Source organism: Equus caballus, chromosome 27 (genome assembly GCF_041296265.1).
Source record: "Equus caballus isolate H_3958 breed thoroughbred chromosome 27, TB-T2T, whole genome shotgun sequence".
NCBI lineage: Eukaryota > Metazoa > Chordata > Mammalia > Perissodactyla > Equidae > Equus > Equus caballus.
Genome location: NC_091710.1, coordinates 49,548,913 through 49,565,364, shown reverse-complemented (window position 1 = coordinate 49,565,364; position 16,452 = coordinate 49,548,913). Strand labels below are relative to the sequence as shown.

Below are 16,452 nucleotides of genomic sequence, written 5' to 3'. Positions count from 1 at the left end.
CAGCTTGAAACAGTCACACATCTGGCATTTGATATCAACTGGCTATTTCCAAGGAACTTGGAGTGAAAGGAAATAGTCCCTTTTACGCATTATCAGAATTCAATCATAGGATTCACTGCTTGTGCGGTCACTTCAGTTAAAAGAAAATGAAAACCATTTTCTGTAAGATTTCAGTCTGACTTAATTTGCCAAATTTACCCACTCTTTGTTTCAGGGGATGGACTCTGGCCGGGGGTCGGGGGTGGGGGTGGGGGAGGAAAAGACTCCATTTAAGCATAAATAAAGAAAAGAGAAAATATACTATTTTCTTGAGGAAAGGTTACAGGGCCATTACCATCACATGTTTTTAAGTAAGGCAATATTTTTGCCATTTCAGAGAAGGCATTAAACCTTTGAACACTAGTTGGCTGAGAAGGCAATAAGAAGTCAGCTTCCCAAACTCCCAGCCAGTTCCCAAGAGGGGGCAAGTGTGGCCTGTCTCCGAGTGGGACCTCTCACATATGCAAGAATCTTCTCCAACAGCTATGATGTCAAAATCTGCTTTTTTTTAAAAATTTTTTCATCCTTCTCAAGTATTTTAGACAAAAGCAAAAGTATTATTAATTTCATGAACATTTCCTCTACATATAAAAGAATATTAAATAAGCAACATTTTAATCCTGTTTCCAACCCCGACAAAATAAGCACAGCACTTTTATTAGAAAAAGAAATTTGTATGAGAATGAAAAAATACTGTGAAGAAAATTACCTTACGTTAAAATTTAAATTTGAAAACCTGTAAGTGTTGAAATATAACAGCACTTCGATATAAAGCTTTATTTTATATAATTACATATAGTTCTAATCCTGAAAAAAATATGAAAACCACTTTAGAAGAAGATCATAGCAGTATCTGCATAAAGATTTGTATGGATAATGTACATGGCTATGTATAGATTTGTAGAGATAATGTATGATCTAATTTTTTATTCATTTACATATTGGCCAAGTACCTATTTAGTGTTCAATCCTTGTTCCAGATTCAGTTAGGAAAAGATTCTCTGTTTAGAAATATAGCATCTGATTGAAAGTCCTAAAATACTCCAACTAACATCTATATTGGAATCTGAAGGAAGGGAATCCTTTCAAGATGTGATTCAGTAAAATATAGGCTGCTAGCTCTTGAAGAGCTGGGAGCCGTGTCCACCACTTGTTTCGCGTTTCCTCTTCCTGTCTGCTCACACACCTCCAGCGCCCCACCGTCACCATCAAGTGTTCAGCACCAAGAAATTCACAGTGTTTCCTGTCTGTCTGGCAAACAGAACCATCAAACAAAATCAACTACTGTGAGCAAATTAGGGCCCTCAAGTACACCAGACTTACCCTGGGAGAAGGAAAGTACTTACTCCATGATTCCTCTCAAGGACAGCACAGAGAGGACAGACTTGGCTGGTTGCAATTCTGGAAGAGCGCCCCCAAGGAGGAATACACTCATATTTGTCTACACAAATTTATACAAGTTTAACTCTTGCCTGTCACATTCTACCACTACATTTTCTTTATATTTTATTTGGCAAAAACATATTTTTAATCTTTTAGGTATTCTTGATGATTTCACTGCAAATTTAGAATGCATATTTATATTTCTCCTGTGCCAATTAATAACATAAAGACTTGAGATGTTCACACACTAAAGTAGCAAGATTAGCCTGTTTCTTTAACAGAGACTTAAACTTGAAAGTATTTAAGCTTTTAAAGTATTCACACGAGTTCATGTGAAATTATATGGCATTATAACAATTCCGTGTGTACCAAAGTCCTTTTCACCTACTGCCTTACGTATGGAGCATTTGGGGGAGGACCATCATGGCCTACTCCTTGACTAGGTGGTCCATGGCCAAGGTTGTCACTCTCAAGGACACACACAAACCCAGGCACACAGGAGAGATGGTGACATATTATAAGCAGGACCACAATACAGACACTGAACGATAAACACCCTGGATTTCCCCCCAACTGTCTCAAAACCAAACATCAATATTACATCTTGTCCCCATACTTTAGAAACCAGAGAAACTGTCAGCAAGGTTACAATTAAAACACATGGAATAAATCAGGTGGAAGACGCTGGAGAATCACTCTCAAGGATATCACAGTTACTTCATATGCCTAGGGCATAGTACTTACGTCTATGGCAGTTTTCTAATGATGAAGCCCACCTATCTAACCAAATTGTATGGAGTGCTAACTAAGTGCCAATCATGGTTCTAAGGAATATAGATAGCTAGCTAGATAAATTCTTCATTCCTCAAAATAAACTTATGAGGTTATTTTTAAATTTAATTATCAAATTTTATTTAGTTAGTAATAAATATTAAATAAATTTAATAAATTAAAATTTAATTATAATTTACTTAACTGCATAATTAATAAATAATTATTAATAATTGATAATTTAATAAATAGAAAAAGATCTATTTAATTACACTAAATATAACTAAATTATTAAATTTTATTTAATTATTACATTATTTTATTTTATAATTTATAATTATTACATTATTTTAATTATTACATGATTACATGATTTTAAACACATTAATTACTGTCTTCAGTTACTCTATAAGGAAGTACAGAGAAGTTAATTAACTTGCCCATGGTCACACAGGTAGTAAATGCCATACGCAGGATGTGAATTCACACAGCCAGGATGCAAACACTGAAAATCATTTTCCAGGGCCTGTGCACTGCCCGTCTCTCTGAACAGTTATGTCACTGAAGCAAGTGACAGTTATGTGACTGAAACAAGCAGAAATACAGACAGTGAGTTCTTGCAGGTACTATCATAGGAAGCGTAAAGCAAAGTGCATGGGTTCCGCGGTCAGGAAAAGAGCTGGCTTTGCTTCCAGTCACCACTTAGAATTGCTTACATTACTCCTCCATAAAAGGAGAGGAGATGGTAATGTGGGGACCAAGTTTTAAGGCAAAACAAACTGCAAAATAAATGACTAATTAAACCCTTTATAAGTATAAAAATCGCAAACCACATCTTTCTGATCTACTCCAAAATATTTGTCTCCTCCCAACCTGTCCAAACAAGGACAACGTTGAAGCTGAAACTGTTGAGAAGTCTCCTTTGAAACTCTGAGATGCCGTTATTTACACAGGGCTGCACATCTGAATATTTCCCCTGTCAGGACGTCCACTTTCTAACAGGTGTCTTTTGAGGTTGAGTTTGAGTAAAATTTTCTGCCACATTTCAAAAAAGATTGATAAAAGCAACTACAAAGTAATTCTACTATATATTTATGTATTTATTTATTTTTAAATTGGCACCTGAGCTAACAACTGTTGCCAATCTTTTTTTTTTTTTTTTTCTGCTTTATCTCCCCAAATCCCCCCAGTTGTATATCTTAGTTGCAGGTCCTTCTAGTTGTGGCATATAGGACGCTGCCTCAATGTGGCCTGACCAGCGGTGCCATGTTCGTGCCCAGGATCCGAATCCTGGCGAAACCCTGGGCCACCGCAGCGCAGCACGCAAACTTAACCACTTGGCCGTGGGGCCGGCCCTATACTATTTATTTGATAGCTCATTGCTGCCCCCCTTTCTAGTCTGATTGTTGGGAAGAAGACTTGTAAGAAGATTTTAAAGAGAAGGAATTTACTAGGACACTTTATTGCTCTCTCTCTCTTTTTAATTGCCAGCTGATCCACAAATGAGTGTTTACCCTCTGGAGACTCTCCTCTCATACATTCTGATTTTTTTACATTCTCTTTCAGTGGATTGTCTAAAAACATTCAGCTAGGCAGGAAAGAATACATAAGCCATGGTTGGCAGTTTGAAGAACCATTGAGAGGTGGGTGTGTGTGTGTGCCTGTATGTGTGTATCTAAGCATGACCACTGTTTACACTGATTGCTATGTTTGGAATGCGAGCCATAAGAGCAAAGATATCTGTTATTAACATATTTTATAAATGTTTCCAGATGGGACGGTGATGGGTGCTTACGCAAGTCAAAGTGGTCATCACTCTCATCCTCAGAAATCGGGAGCATCTAGAAGAGTTCAAACACCATATGCAGTGATCAAGGGAATGAGAGAGCAGACACTGCAAGGACGCCTGAAGCTGAGAACTGCCTCTGGGAAGCTTTTGACCAGCTTCTAATCCACCTTTTTAGACACTTCTGCACAATGATGCCAGATAAAGCTCCTTAAAACCCCACTCTTAGCATATCATTGAATACTCTTCAGTGGCTCGTGTTGCTTTCAACCCAAACTCAAACTCAGGTCCTGCTCTTTGGTTTCTTATACTTTCCACAATATTTCCCTCTGTTTCCCTTCAAGCTCTGGCCTCTTCAGTGAAAGGGGTCCACTCCAGCTCCCCAAACAGCCGACTGCACTGACATTACCACCTTTGTACTTCGCTCTCACGCTTCAATATCTGAAATACTCCTCTCTCCCTTGTTTCTGTAGCCAGCATCTACTGGTTTTCCACCGCTGACCTAACATCCTTGCACCTTTCCCAGGCCTGTCCACGTGACCCCCAGACGCCTAGGCAACAACTTCTGGTAAATCAGGAGACTCTCTTACAAAATCTCTTACACAGTCTGCCTTTATAGTGTAACTCATTTCTGGTATTTTTGTTTCTCAGAAAGGATTATCTACTGGTTATAGCTGGGAATCACTCACTCTGCATTTTTTGCATCGCTCACTGCATTGTAATTTCCTGCTTAGAACTGAAGCTGCCGCTAGTGAGAATTAATTAAAATGCCCTGAATTGAAGTAGACTTCAATGTGAGAATCTGGAGTAAAAAGTACATAAACCTGGTACTAACGGGTAAAATGGAGTTAGCAGTGTCCACAGGACCTTCTTCTTGAGTCACTGGGGCAATCAGGTGACTGAGAAAGGCCTTTGGGAAAGAACAGCCCTATAATCCAATCCCTTACCATAAGCCCTTGGGACTGTATGAACTTGAGATCCCAGAGTTTTCAGGAAACCCAGTGCATACATATTTTAATATGTACCACGCCCCCTTACCAAGCAGGGTCTATGGGAGCATCTCATAAATAAATACATTACTATTTCTTCAATAAGTTTAGAAATATTCAAACTTAGAATAAAGACAATAACTTTATGTCAGATCAGATCACGGTTATAGCATCAAATAATTTATGAAAATGAGCTTTTGGATTTCAGAATTGCAAAAAAGGAATCACATCCCTTCTAACACTTGGAACCCAGGAAGTCACCATCAGTACAACGAAACAGTAAGAATCCACCAGCTAAAGGTATTTCAAGGCACCTATTTAATTGATTCTAGGATGGATGCCCTATAAAACAAATTAAATAAACACAATTTCTTCCCTAAGAGTTAAACTATAAACTCTGAAAAAAAGTAAATCAACCGAGGATAGGAACCACCTGAATAATTTACATGAGTACATTTCAGAAGAAACAATTACACAGTAAATTTTAGAATTACGTCATAAATCAAATGAACTTTCCTCCCTTGTTGTTTACAGCTCTCTGCTTCATCTGTTTTTTTCTAATGTGAAATATCAATGATACCTTAATTCACAATTTATACAAATATGAACTTACAATACGTGTTTTGCAACAAAATGCAGGCAGGCCTATGTGGTATTTATAAAATTCACATCCATCAGGAATTAAGGTGAAACAATGTAAGCTCGGAAGTCAGAGAAGGCATAATGCCTCGGCCAGTAAAATTTGTTCTTTCTAAATCCAATTATTCATGAAAGGGCATGTGGCATAGGTAAGACCACAATCTTTTTGGAAGTTCTATTAGCGCAACTTAGAAAAACTGCTAATGATTGTCAGGAATTCTTGTTAGGCCTCTAGTCATTCCATCATTCTCACAAGACTACTGTGGAGTAGGCCATTTAAGATCTCTTTAGTCAGAGGGGCACCAGGGGGTAAAGCCCGGAAGAAAGTCCGACTTTGTTTCAGATTCTCCCATTATGGGGAATGGGGACCTCAATAAATATAAGAAGGGGGCCCTCCCTACGGAGTACTACTTCTCTCTGGCTTCTTGCACACTTCTTGCTACAACTTGCAGGAGGAAAGGAGTAGGGATTACGGGTCTTTTGCAAACGCTGAAGGCTCAAATCCATTAATACTTTATTAAATACATGCTGCAAAAGTTTTTTAAAAAGGAAAAAGCTGTATTCTTGCTCTGGTTAAGTCATTTGAGTCTTAGGTTCATTATCTTTAATGAAAGGTATTAACATCCATCTCATGGAGGTGGAGTGAAAAACAAAATTAACTCGTAGGTGCTCAGGACATTGCAGATATAACCAAATTATAAGGCAAATGCCTACTCTCAATGTAGGTGTGTATGATACCTACAGAGTGATCTGAACATGTGAAGACCCCTCTGGCTGCCGAAGACAACAGCAGTGCTAGGGCACAAGAAACCCTCACTCCTCTCACACCAGCTCCTGTGTCCTAAAACATCCCAAGGAAAGCTTGGAAACAGCCCTCCAGGTGCACCTATTCTGATAAGAAGGAGGGCAAGACCTTCCTCTCAAGAGCCCCCGAGCTGGAAATCCAGAAAGAAACCTCCCAAATCCGACACCTTCCACCTTTCTCAGATCAACTCAGAAGGGCAAGAATAGAGACCCACTGGTCTTCAAGCTATGCCATTGATAGCGTGACTAACTGCTTCCTACAATTTTGATGATAACCATCTTGTGAATAAATGGTTGCCAATCAACTGTTCACAATTCAGAAGAAAGAAGACAAAGAAGTAGAAACCAAAATGAAAGATGAATTGAGCTTTTCACGTCCAAAGCCATATATCCCCAGCATCATTCAGAGTTGTGTCAGAAATCTATTAGAAGACAGGCGGTTGACAAAACACTGAATCATATGCTCTAAGGCAAACCGGAAACATGACAACCGTAGATTTGCTGTTAAAGAATCAGATACCCAAAAAGGGGGACAAGAATCCAATCCTTCAGTTAAGCAATCTTTTGCCATCCTCAGAAAGGGTGTTTTAGGGAGTCAAGCTCTGAGCCTTTAACACATATTAATGCAGAGTGAGACAAAGAGAGGAAGAGAGTCCAAAGTTTCCACGTTCACAAACATTTCACACTTCCCTAACATTGAACCTCCTTTCTAACGACTGATGGTTGGCACTGCCAAACAGTATGGGAATTAGAAGTAGATCAGAGAAACGGCAATGGGTACTGCAAGAGCAGACTGCAAGTAAATGACTAAATGTTACAGCCACATTTATGGCCTATTTCATTTGAATAAAATTTACTTCTTCATTTTTTAATGCACGGTAATAGGATACGCATACTGTTAACTTTCCTTTAGGGATTGTAATAACACTTGTCAAATGCTCAAATACTGTAAGTATCTTACACAGTTTAAGTCCTGTTGATCCTAGACAATTACTCCCCTTTAATGGGACATAAGATTGTAAAGCTTATTTCGTTTCTCCAAAGATTCCTAAGTCTAGTAAAATCTTAAGTGGTTTATGGAACAATGCCTTCATCATCCGTCATCCAACCATGAAAGCCAGTCTCTTCTCTTCTCTGAAATGCTCTAATCCTACAAGTAGGACCAACATTTTCCTATGATTACAACATTGATGCAAGGTTAATTTCTCCCACTCGCTTATCTTTCATGTTCAACAGTCACCAGATCTATGGGTTCTTCCTCTGTAACACTCTTTCTTCTGTTCCCACTGCCCCCACTTCTGCTCTGACTATTCATTACTTCCCTGCTAGGTGATTACGGTTGCTTCTGAACTAGACGATGCCCCTAGCAAAAGTCCTTCAGACCTCTAGTCAATCCCATAAATGATTTCAACATTCTTCTTACTACCTGTCTTTCAGGAGCTCAGATCATGAACCACCCTTCAGGACCCACAGCATGATGTTCAAATTCCTTAAACAGGCTCGGGTCATATACAATGTGACCGCATCCATCTCTCAAACTTATGCTTACTTGAGTCTTCACTGTTACCCTGTATAACCCACCAGCTTCAGCCAAACAGTTCTACTTGCCTTCTCACCTTCTTACTCCATCTAAGACATGAAGGGGATTCCTATGCTTGATGTAGTCATCTGCTGGAAATTCTCATCCAAGGTACAACTCAAGTTCTGCCTTATGTCAAGGCACCTACCCAACCAGGCCACATGGATGACTCTCTTGCCCAAACTTCAGGACACACATGATGCTCTGGTACTTCTCCCCAGAGATCTCACAGTATTTTTGTGCATAAGCCTTTATTTTTTCTACTTGAGTTGGAAGTTCCTCAAAGAGACCAAAAAATGGCTTATATCTTTTAAGATGGCCCATCCCTAACAGATTACCTTGCAAACTCATCAATTAAACAATGAAGATGATAAAACCAATGAAATTAGTCACTGTTATACACCATAGGTCAGTGGGTCTAAAATTGTCACCATGCATGAGAATGACAGAATGCTAATTAAAAATATATATTCTTAGACCCAAGCCCAGAGATTTTGTTGGTCTCAGGTAAGAAAAAAAAATTAAAGACCTCTAGGGAATTCTGATGCAGTTAGCACACAGATAGTATTTGAAAAACACCACCACTGATTAATTTTAAACAGTAAGTAAATGTAAAATAAGTACAAAAATATGCAGAATTATAAACGATGGAGAAAGAAAATTTGACATATTGCAAACTAGTTTTCATTATTAGAAGTTTTTTGTGATGGTCACCAAAAACCATATGTGCTTTTACTATGTTAATTAAAAATAGCTATTCTCATTAAAGCAATTAGTGTTAATATTAAGCTAATCTATTTCTTTTGCTTTCAAATGATAAATGTAGGGATAAAGTTATTTATGCAAAACAGCAAATAAGATGTTATATTTGTTTATTCAATAGTATTTGATCTTCTAGATTATTCACTTAATTGACACAAGACTATAAATCTCTAAGCTTTCTTTTGTTCAGTTCAATCTTTACCAAAGGCATTTGCAATGTAAGATATGCTCTCCTTGCATTTATAACTCTAAAAATATATGATTCCAGGTATTTATATGCCCAGTCCAAGCCACTTTTTGTAATAAAAGCTTCATAAGTATATATCATGATATGAAGTAATTCTCCCTTTCTTTTCATCATAGACTAACTTTTCTCTTAAAATCAAACTTCTCAACTCCAACCAACCAGAGTGAACTCTACCTAATCTCATGGTGGTAAATGATTGTAGTTAGCAATCTAGTGCTTTTTCTGGGTTTTGCAGTTTTCATTAGTTTGATGATAATTTTAAATACTTCCTCTCTTTCCCCATCACGCCTGGTTAATTTTAAGTAGATAATAGGTAATACTTAGCTTTACTTTTCCGCTGTTGACTTGCTTACACTAACATCATTGAGAGAAACACTTAACATTGTTTTAGCAAGTCAACAACCACAAATCAATAGAAAAAGGAACTAAAAAAATGTAAATATAAGTTGAGGAACAAGGAGATCTTGCTTCTCTTTGTGATTTTACATTCAATTGTTTGTATGGCTTTAAGGGTGAGGTGAAGGACTGGATGGCTAATTTTGGTTCATAGCTTGTGATCTGTTTTGTATTTTTTGAATATTAAAAAAATACTTCTTGGGGCTGGCCCCTGGCTGAGTGGTTAAGTTCGCGCGCTCCGCTGCAGGCGACCCAGTGTTTCGTTGGTTCGAATCCTGGGCGCGGACATGGCACTACTCATCAGACCACGCTGAGGCAGCATCCCACATGCCACAACTAGAAGGACCAACAACGAAGAATATACAACTATGTACCGGGGGGCTTTGGGGAGAAAAAGGAAAAAATAAAAAAAATCTTTAAAAAAAAATACTTCTTGAGTGTAAATTTCCAAAAATTTGCATTTAATGGGGATTACATACATTTCGAGTCTTCTATTTACCTTATGAAATCTCTCTTGGGGTTTATGGAGTTCACAAAAAGTTAACAATCATTTCCTCTCTGGGGCTTACATCTAAATGAGGTGCCTGTTTGGGCCACTAGGGAGAGACATGGAGTCTCTGGACCATGTCTCTTGGCAGTTTCATGGCAAGGACATCACAGTTTCACTGAAAGCACTGATGACACATGTCCCGTCAAGCCTTTACTCAAGCCCTGGGGAAGATTTATTGCAGAAATAATACACTGCCTTGTGGTCTCTGGAATTCAGAGACTTAAATATCTAAAAAAGATATTTCATCACGTGAAAAAGAGTCCATACTGCAAACAGAATATCAACCCACATTCACCACACAGAAAAGATGTTCAAATATGAAAAGCAAACAGAAACGCATAAAGATTCTCACAGCAAAGGGAAAATGTGATTACATCTCCAATGAAGGCAATTTTGAAAATTAAAAATAAATTAACTTTTCTCCTCCAACTGCAGACAACGCGCGCGCACACACATGCGCATGCGCACACACAGGCGCATTCATTCAGGATTCACCCAGCCGCGAGTGACTCGCATACGAGTGGGCTGTTGACTTATCAGGAAAAGCTTCTCCTTTTACTTCCTGCTTCACAATTTCTTGCTGTAAACCAAAGTAACTTATCATAGGCAACGGAGAGGTGTTGCCTTACTAAGTGATACTTTTAATAGTTTGACTTTACAGAAATAGAAGTGAACAGATAATCGTGACATTGAAGGCATTAAATGACAGGAAGTCTTAGTTGGTCTGTTACTACATTTTTATGGCATCTAAGGACAGGAAGACATTCTCACGACAGTAGTTATACCCATGTAAGCATCTGTGCTGAAAATTACTTTACAATTCACATAATGCACTGTTCTGCAATTTAACGTATATATACCGTATATTGCTTTTACTCATAGGTTTTTTTCCCTTAATCCCTACAATGAATTACAAAAGTCTGATGTTTTAAAATTTTTTCCCAAAATTTATATACAAAGGTAGTTTTGTTTTTAAAAATTAGTCTTCTCAATCTTAAAACGTATTTCGAAATATAACTGGGAGGGCAATTTAATTTCTACATATTCAGTATATGTTAATCAATAAAGTCAACTCAGAGTTGACAGTTACACACCAGTGACACTTCTCTCGCCTTCAGTTGGAATCAAGTACTGCACGCTAGTTCCAGCCAGGAGCACTGCAAGCGTCGGAACTGAGACTTCCCACAGCATGTCGAATATAAAGCTTCTACAGGAGTTCAAGAACTCTAATATTAAGCATACTATCCATCCTTTTGTCAGATCTGAACTTTTTGGGTAAATAGACACTCTTTTAGAAGAGCAAGTGAGAAGCAGGCACAAACATAACTCCTTTTTGAAAAGCAGAATGTCTCAAAAGTATCTTGGCAACATCTTTAGGCAGAGGGAAACATCTCTTATGTAAAAAACAAAACAAAACAATCCACCTTTCTTTTCAGTACTTTACGACCAGATTTCAGAAACGCACAGTTTATGGAGTTGAAAAGTCACGCCTGATAGTGGTCTCCATGAGAGCCTGCTGCATCTCAAGTTTGACTAGCTTCTCCAAGACAATCTGAAGTCTTAAGCCCTCAAGTCCGGGAACTAAATTCCTTTACGCTTTTTCTAAAATCGCGCACAGCGCCTGGTGCTCCGCATAGTAGGGACACTCCAGGAAAGTAAGCCTCGGTGGACCGGTCGTCCAAGCCCCAGAAGCTGTTCGGAATCCCGCTAAGCTGCCAGGGGAAGAAAAGAGCACCCCGGGAGGGATAAACCCTGAGTCTCCGGAGCCGCGCTATCCGCACGGGTTCAAGACCCCCTCGGCGCACCCGTGGGGACTGCTCTCCAGTACGTGCTGTGATCGCTATCGCCGGCCACCTCCCTGAGCCCCTCACTCCTGTAACTTGCTTTCTTACCTAGCAATAACTTTCTAATTGAAAAAGGGGAAGAAAACTTTTCTCCCAGGAAGCATACATTCCGCTCGGTAACTTTGGATCCAGCGCGCACGAGGGGAAACACGCACGCACATGGGCTCCGCGCGGGCTCTGGGTCCTCAGCCACCCGAGCCCCCGCAGTGCCCCCCACGGACCCCGGCCGGCCCGGGGCGCGCGATCGCGCACCTACCTTGGCCTCGCCCGCGTCCGGCTCCGCGTCCGAGAAGCCGAGTCCCGACTCGAAGGCGGCGGCGGCGGCGGCGGGCGCCTCGCGCGCACCAGGCAGCAGCGCAGCGGCGAGCAGGGAACACGCCAGGGAGCAGAAGCCCAGCAAGTGCATGGTGGACGGGCCGGGGGCGGGGGGTGGGCGCCCCGGCGCCGCTGCGCTCCCTGCGCTCCCTGCGCGGCCCTCTCCCCACCGAGCCTCGCCGAGCCCCCGGGGCCGAGCCGGCGGCGGCGGGAGCGGGGCCGGGGCTCGGCGCTCCCGACTCGGCGCGGCGCTGTCCCGGCCAGTGCCAGGGAGAGGCGACGGGGTCAGGTAAAAGGCTCACAGGAAACCGGACATCCGAGCTCCCCACATGCGGAGCCCGCGAGGGGAGACGAGGGCGGCCGGCGCCGCCGTGCGCGGTTCTGCTGATGCTTTTTGCAAAGAGGGGGGCCAAGCCGCAACACCCCGCGCCGGGCGACCCCCCCCCCCCGAGCCCGCGGGGCCCTCCTCCCTCCCCTTCCCCGGAGGGAAGCGAGCCGGGCGGCCCGGGCGGCGGTGGCGGCGGCGGGGCCACGGGCGGGAGGAGGGCGGCGGGCCGGGCGGCGGCGAGGCCGGGGCTCCGCGGCGCGCGAGGCTGCAGAGCGCGCGGGGCGGGCGGCGGCGGCGGCGGCGGCGGCGGCGGCGGGCGCAGGGGCAGGGCATGGCCGATGCGCCCTCTGCCTGCGCTTATGTGAGAGAAAGCGGCCGAGGGAGGGAGCGTGCCGAGCCCGGCTGCCCTCCCCTCGCGCTTTCCCTCGGAAGCGCTCTTCCGCGAGCTCCCCACGGCCCTCGCCTCCTCCCCGGCGCCCCACCTCCCCCCTCCCCCTCGCCCTCTCTGCCCCCCTCCCTCCCTCCCCGGAGCCGGCGGCCCGAGATGCAAGTTCATCCAGGGGCTGGCAGTCCGCGGGTCCAGCCTTGACGGTACCACGCTGGGCAGTGGGAGCGAGCGAAAGTAGGTGAACTGGGGAGGAGGGGGGCGAGCCCTGGTCCTCGGCAGCTCCTGGGCTTCTGTCCTACACCCGGCACGCCTGGCCCTTAGCGCCCTGCTCCAGGTTGGGGAATAATAACCCCGGAGTTCTAAAAGGTCTGAGAAAGTCATCACAATGGCGGAGACCCCGCTGGGACCTTGGAACCAGCAGTGGCCCCCTGGGTCCCTAAATCTGGGTGACTTAAGGGTGCCTGGTGAAGCAAGAACGCAGGAGTCCTCACAACGCGGTGCAGGCTGTTGGGATGGATGCTAATGATCCCTGTGGAATCCCAAACTTCTGGCAGATGGGGGAGAGGGGCAGGATCTTCATGGAGCGTAAAGACACACAGTGTCAGTTTCTGCAAGAAGCTGGGTTTAAATGAGAAAGGGGGTGATAAAGAGAGACATGTGTTTAACATATTTGTAGGAATTGACATCTGCAGAAAAGTGACTGCATTTCCCCATTGGAAAATCACCCAGGGGCTGCATTGCGGTGCTGATTGCACTGGCTGTCTCCTTCCTTGGAGTAGAGAGGACAGGTTGCAGACGACCAAGCTGAGCGATTTCAACAGTGTGCAAAATGTGAAAAGTCTCACTTTTATTCCCCAGCTACATTTAAATACACTGATCATAAAATCTTGTCTTTCTTATCTAGTTCAACTCTCTACAAGTTCTGAAGCTCCCCTCACCATCATTTCTTTGAAGGCTTAAATACCTCCGGGGACAAGGAACCCTCTGCTCTGTGTGCTCTCCATTCGCTGTTTGATGGTCAACATTACTGAAAAGTATTTCCTTCCAACTGTTCATTGGTTTTAACTTCTGGACTTTACACAATAAATCCGATCTAACTTCCACATGTGAGTTCTTCAAATATTTTGAAAATATCTGTCATGTTCTCCCTATGCCAGCTTTCCTCCCAGCTAAATATCCCCCTAACTTTTTAAAAATGACCACTCCAAGTTCCCTCGTCAACCATAATCTAATTTTTCCCTGTTCTTCCTATACGATACTGCTCAGAACATAACTCAGGAGTTAGAGTGTTCCAGCAAGCATGCAGAAAGGGTCTTCCTTGTCCAGACATCAGGCTTTTGTTGATACAGCCTCGGATCGGGTTTATTTTCTGGCAGCCAAATCACAGTGTTGACTCACACTACACTTAAAATCAACGAAGTTCCTCAAGAATGTTTCATGTGTACTGCTGTTTGGTCACGTCCACGTTACCCTGCATTTGTGAAATTGGCTTCCTGTGCCCAAGATTGGAGCTTGGCTGTTTATCTTCCTTAAATTCTATCCTTTCAGAGTCAGTCCGTCATCACAGCTTTGTTGAGATGATTTAAAACGCTGACGCCGTCAGTGTAGTATTCTTCTTGCTGTCTTCCTGCTATATGCATATTTGATCAATCTGCCATCCATATTTGTCTTCAGATACTAATAAAGCTGTGAAAAGGGACGAGCTAAGGATAAGACTGGAGTAGGAATTAAGTAGAAACTGGGCCTTCCTTTTAACCATTTGCTATTACTGTGATTCTCAACTTTGATTGCACTTGGAATACTAAAAGGAGATTTCAAAAACACGCATGCTTGAGTGCACCCTCAAAGATTCTGGTTTAATTGGTCTGGGGTAAGACGTGGACTTCAGGATCGTAACAGGCAACCACACTGAGAATCTCAGGCATTTCCAACACTCATGAGGCTTAGGAGAGTGTCAAGAGTACAAAATCAACAAAATCAAAATGTATGAAAAATGTATCATGGTGACTGTCTTATTTGTTTTATTTGGAATACAGCAGTAAGTGCATGGGGACTTTATATGATTTGATGCTATATTGCTAGTCTGAAATGTTTATGATGATTATTTTTTAATCTAATTTTCCTTTGATTAGTATATAATGCCCATTTTTGTAACTTCTATTTTTAGTTGAAATTTTTTTTTCTCGTATTAAAATCGTAGTCTTGGAGAATTAAGGCCATCTGTGAATATGACTTAGATAAAATGATAGACTACTTATGTCCATGTTGTTTAGTTGTTAACCTGGGAAAGATAAGATTGCAAACTAGTAATTGAATCCACTGTTTGCTTCCGGGAGTGCCCTCAGATCAATATATGAAAGACAGTGATCTCACTCTGGCAAACAGCTTGCTTATCAATAACAGTTTACCTAATAAGACCCTTACTTACTTGTGTCAACCAATCCTAAACTAGTACATCATGAACTTTGCCCAGTCCTACTCAGTTCCTCACTTTGAAAGACCCACCTTAACCTACGTGAATCCAGACCCCAAAGTCCTACAGTTATTCCATTTCTACTTACCTCTTCTGAGACACTGCTAAGACTCTGTCAAAATGATGTTCTCCCTTCCTGCAGTAGGTTCTACTAAATGTAACTTTTGTTTATTAAAAGGTTTTTGGTGATAGTTTGGGGAGTTCAACAGCCTGGTAGTCCCACCAAGAGCCCATTGATACCTCTCTTGCTGCGTGAAGCCCAAGACCCTCAATTCAGGAATAAGGGAGCCACTGGGGCCTACAGTGATGGGGTAAGTCTCACCTTAGATCTCAGTTCTAATTTCTTTCCGTCAAACTACCAAACGCTAAGTGTATTTTGTCCCCTAAGATTCTCTTTCAGGAATCCTTTGATTATTTGATCAGATTTGAAAATACAGATCCCTGGTGGAAAGCAAGGTTGCTTTTTGTCACTCCTCTTTTCATTATTTTCTGTTGGTAGTTGATAGCAGGAACTTCATGTCCAAACCCAACATTTTCCAAGAACTTCACATTTGTCAGGTTTACTGTTGGAGACTGCCTAGCCATTAGGCTGGGGAGCCAAGACATAAGGGGAACTTGCCACCTATTTGGCTGGCCCTCGCCAGGCTGTCATGTGCTTGTCTCCGGTGAAACCCAAGTTCATGTCTCCTGCAGGCCAGATTCCTGCCTCTTGCATGTGTTTACACTGTAAGTAATATACGTGAGTCTCTTTCTAAATGGCAGAATTTTACCCACAATAGTTTAGAATTTCAGTGGCCAGTTTGGGAAACTTTTCATAAGAACAAAATTGAGAAGTGTCTTAGAGCGACAACAGAATAAAATTCCAAGCATTCGATGATCTGTGTTTTTTGATTGATACTGATACGAGAAAGCTCGCAAGAGAAATTCAGGTTCCACAATTGCCTCTCTGAGTCTTCTGTGGAGGAGACAAATGAAAACTGTGAAAGACTATCTCTGTTTTAGGTCTGCCCAAATCACAACTCGAACCTAAAAGCTTTTGTCTTACTATTCCTCTTCTTCCGTGCGGGGCCCTCTGTTATCTCCTTCCCAGCGCTCTTTCTGACCAGCTTCCCTTTCGTTCTGGCCAGCCAGAAACTCTGAAAGCTGAGCTGGCTTTGAA

At 42.3% G+C, this 16,452-nt stretch overlaps 1 protein-coding gene and 1 long non-coding RNA gene across 6 annotated transcripts in view; one reads left to right on the top strand and one right to left on the bottom strand.

The window, feature by feature from the left end:
- VEGFC (vascular endothelial growth factor C) overlaps positions 1 to 12,502 on the bottom strand; it is a 115,344-nt gene extending 102,842 nt beyond the window's left edge. The window contains exon 1 of the mRNA XM_023630689.2: positions 12,046 to 12,502. Coding sequence (XP_023486457.2) covers positions 12,046 to 12,195 — 150 coding nt within the window. The 5' untranslated portion in view covers positions 12,196 to 12,502. The remainder of the gene's footprint in view (positions 1 to 12,045) is intronic.
- The window catches only part of LOC111770930 (uncharacterized), a 109,565-nt gene continuing 104,513 nt past the window's right edge, over positions 11,401 to 16,452 (top strand). For 3 of the 5 annotated variants that reach the window (XR_011433182.1, XR_011433181.1, XR_011433180.1), the window contains exons 1-3: positions 12,796 to 13,054; positions 13,725 to 13,926; positions 15,472 to 15,604. This is a non-coding gene — a long non-coding RNA (uncharacterized lncRNA). Of the gene's footprint in view, positions 11,770 to 12,701; positions 13,055 to 13,724; positions 13,927 to 15,471; positions 15,605 to 16,452 lie in introns of those variants that run through there. The other 2 variants (XR_002804415.2, XR_002804414.2) reach the window with 2 other exon arrangements.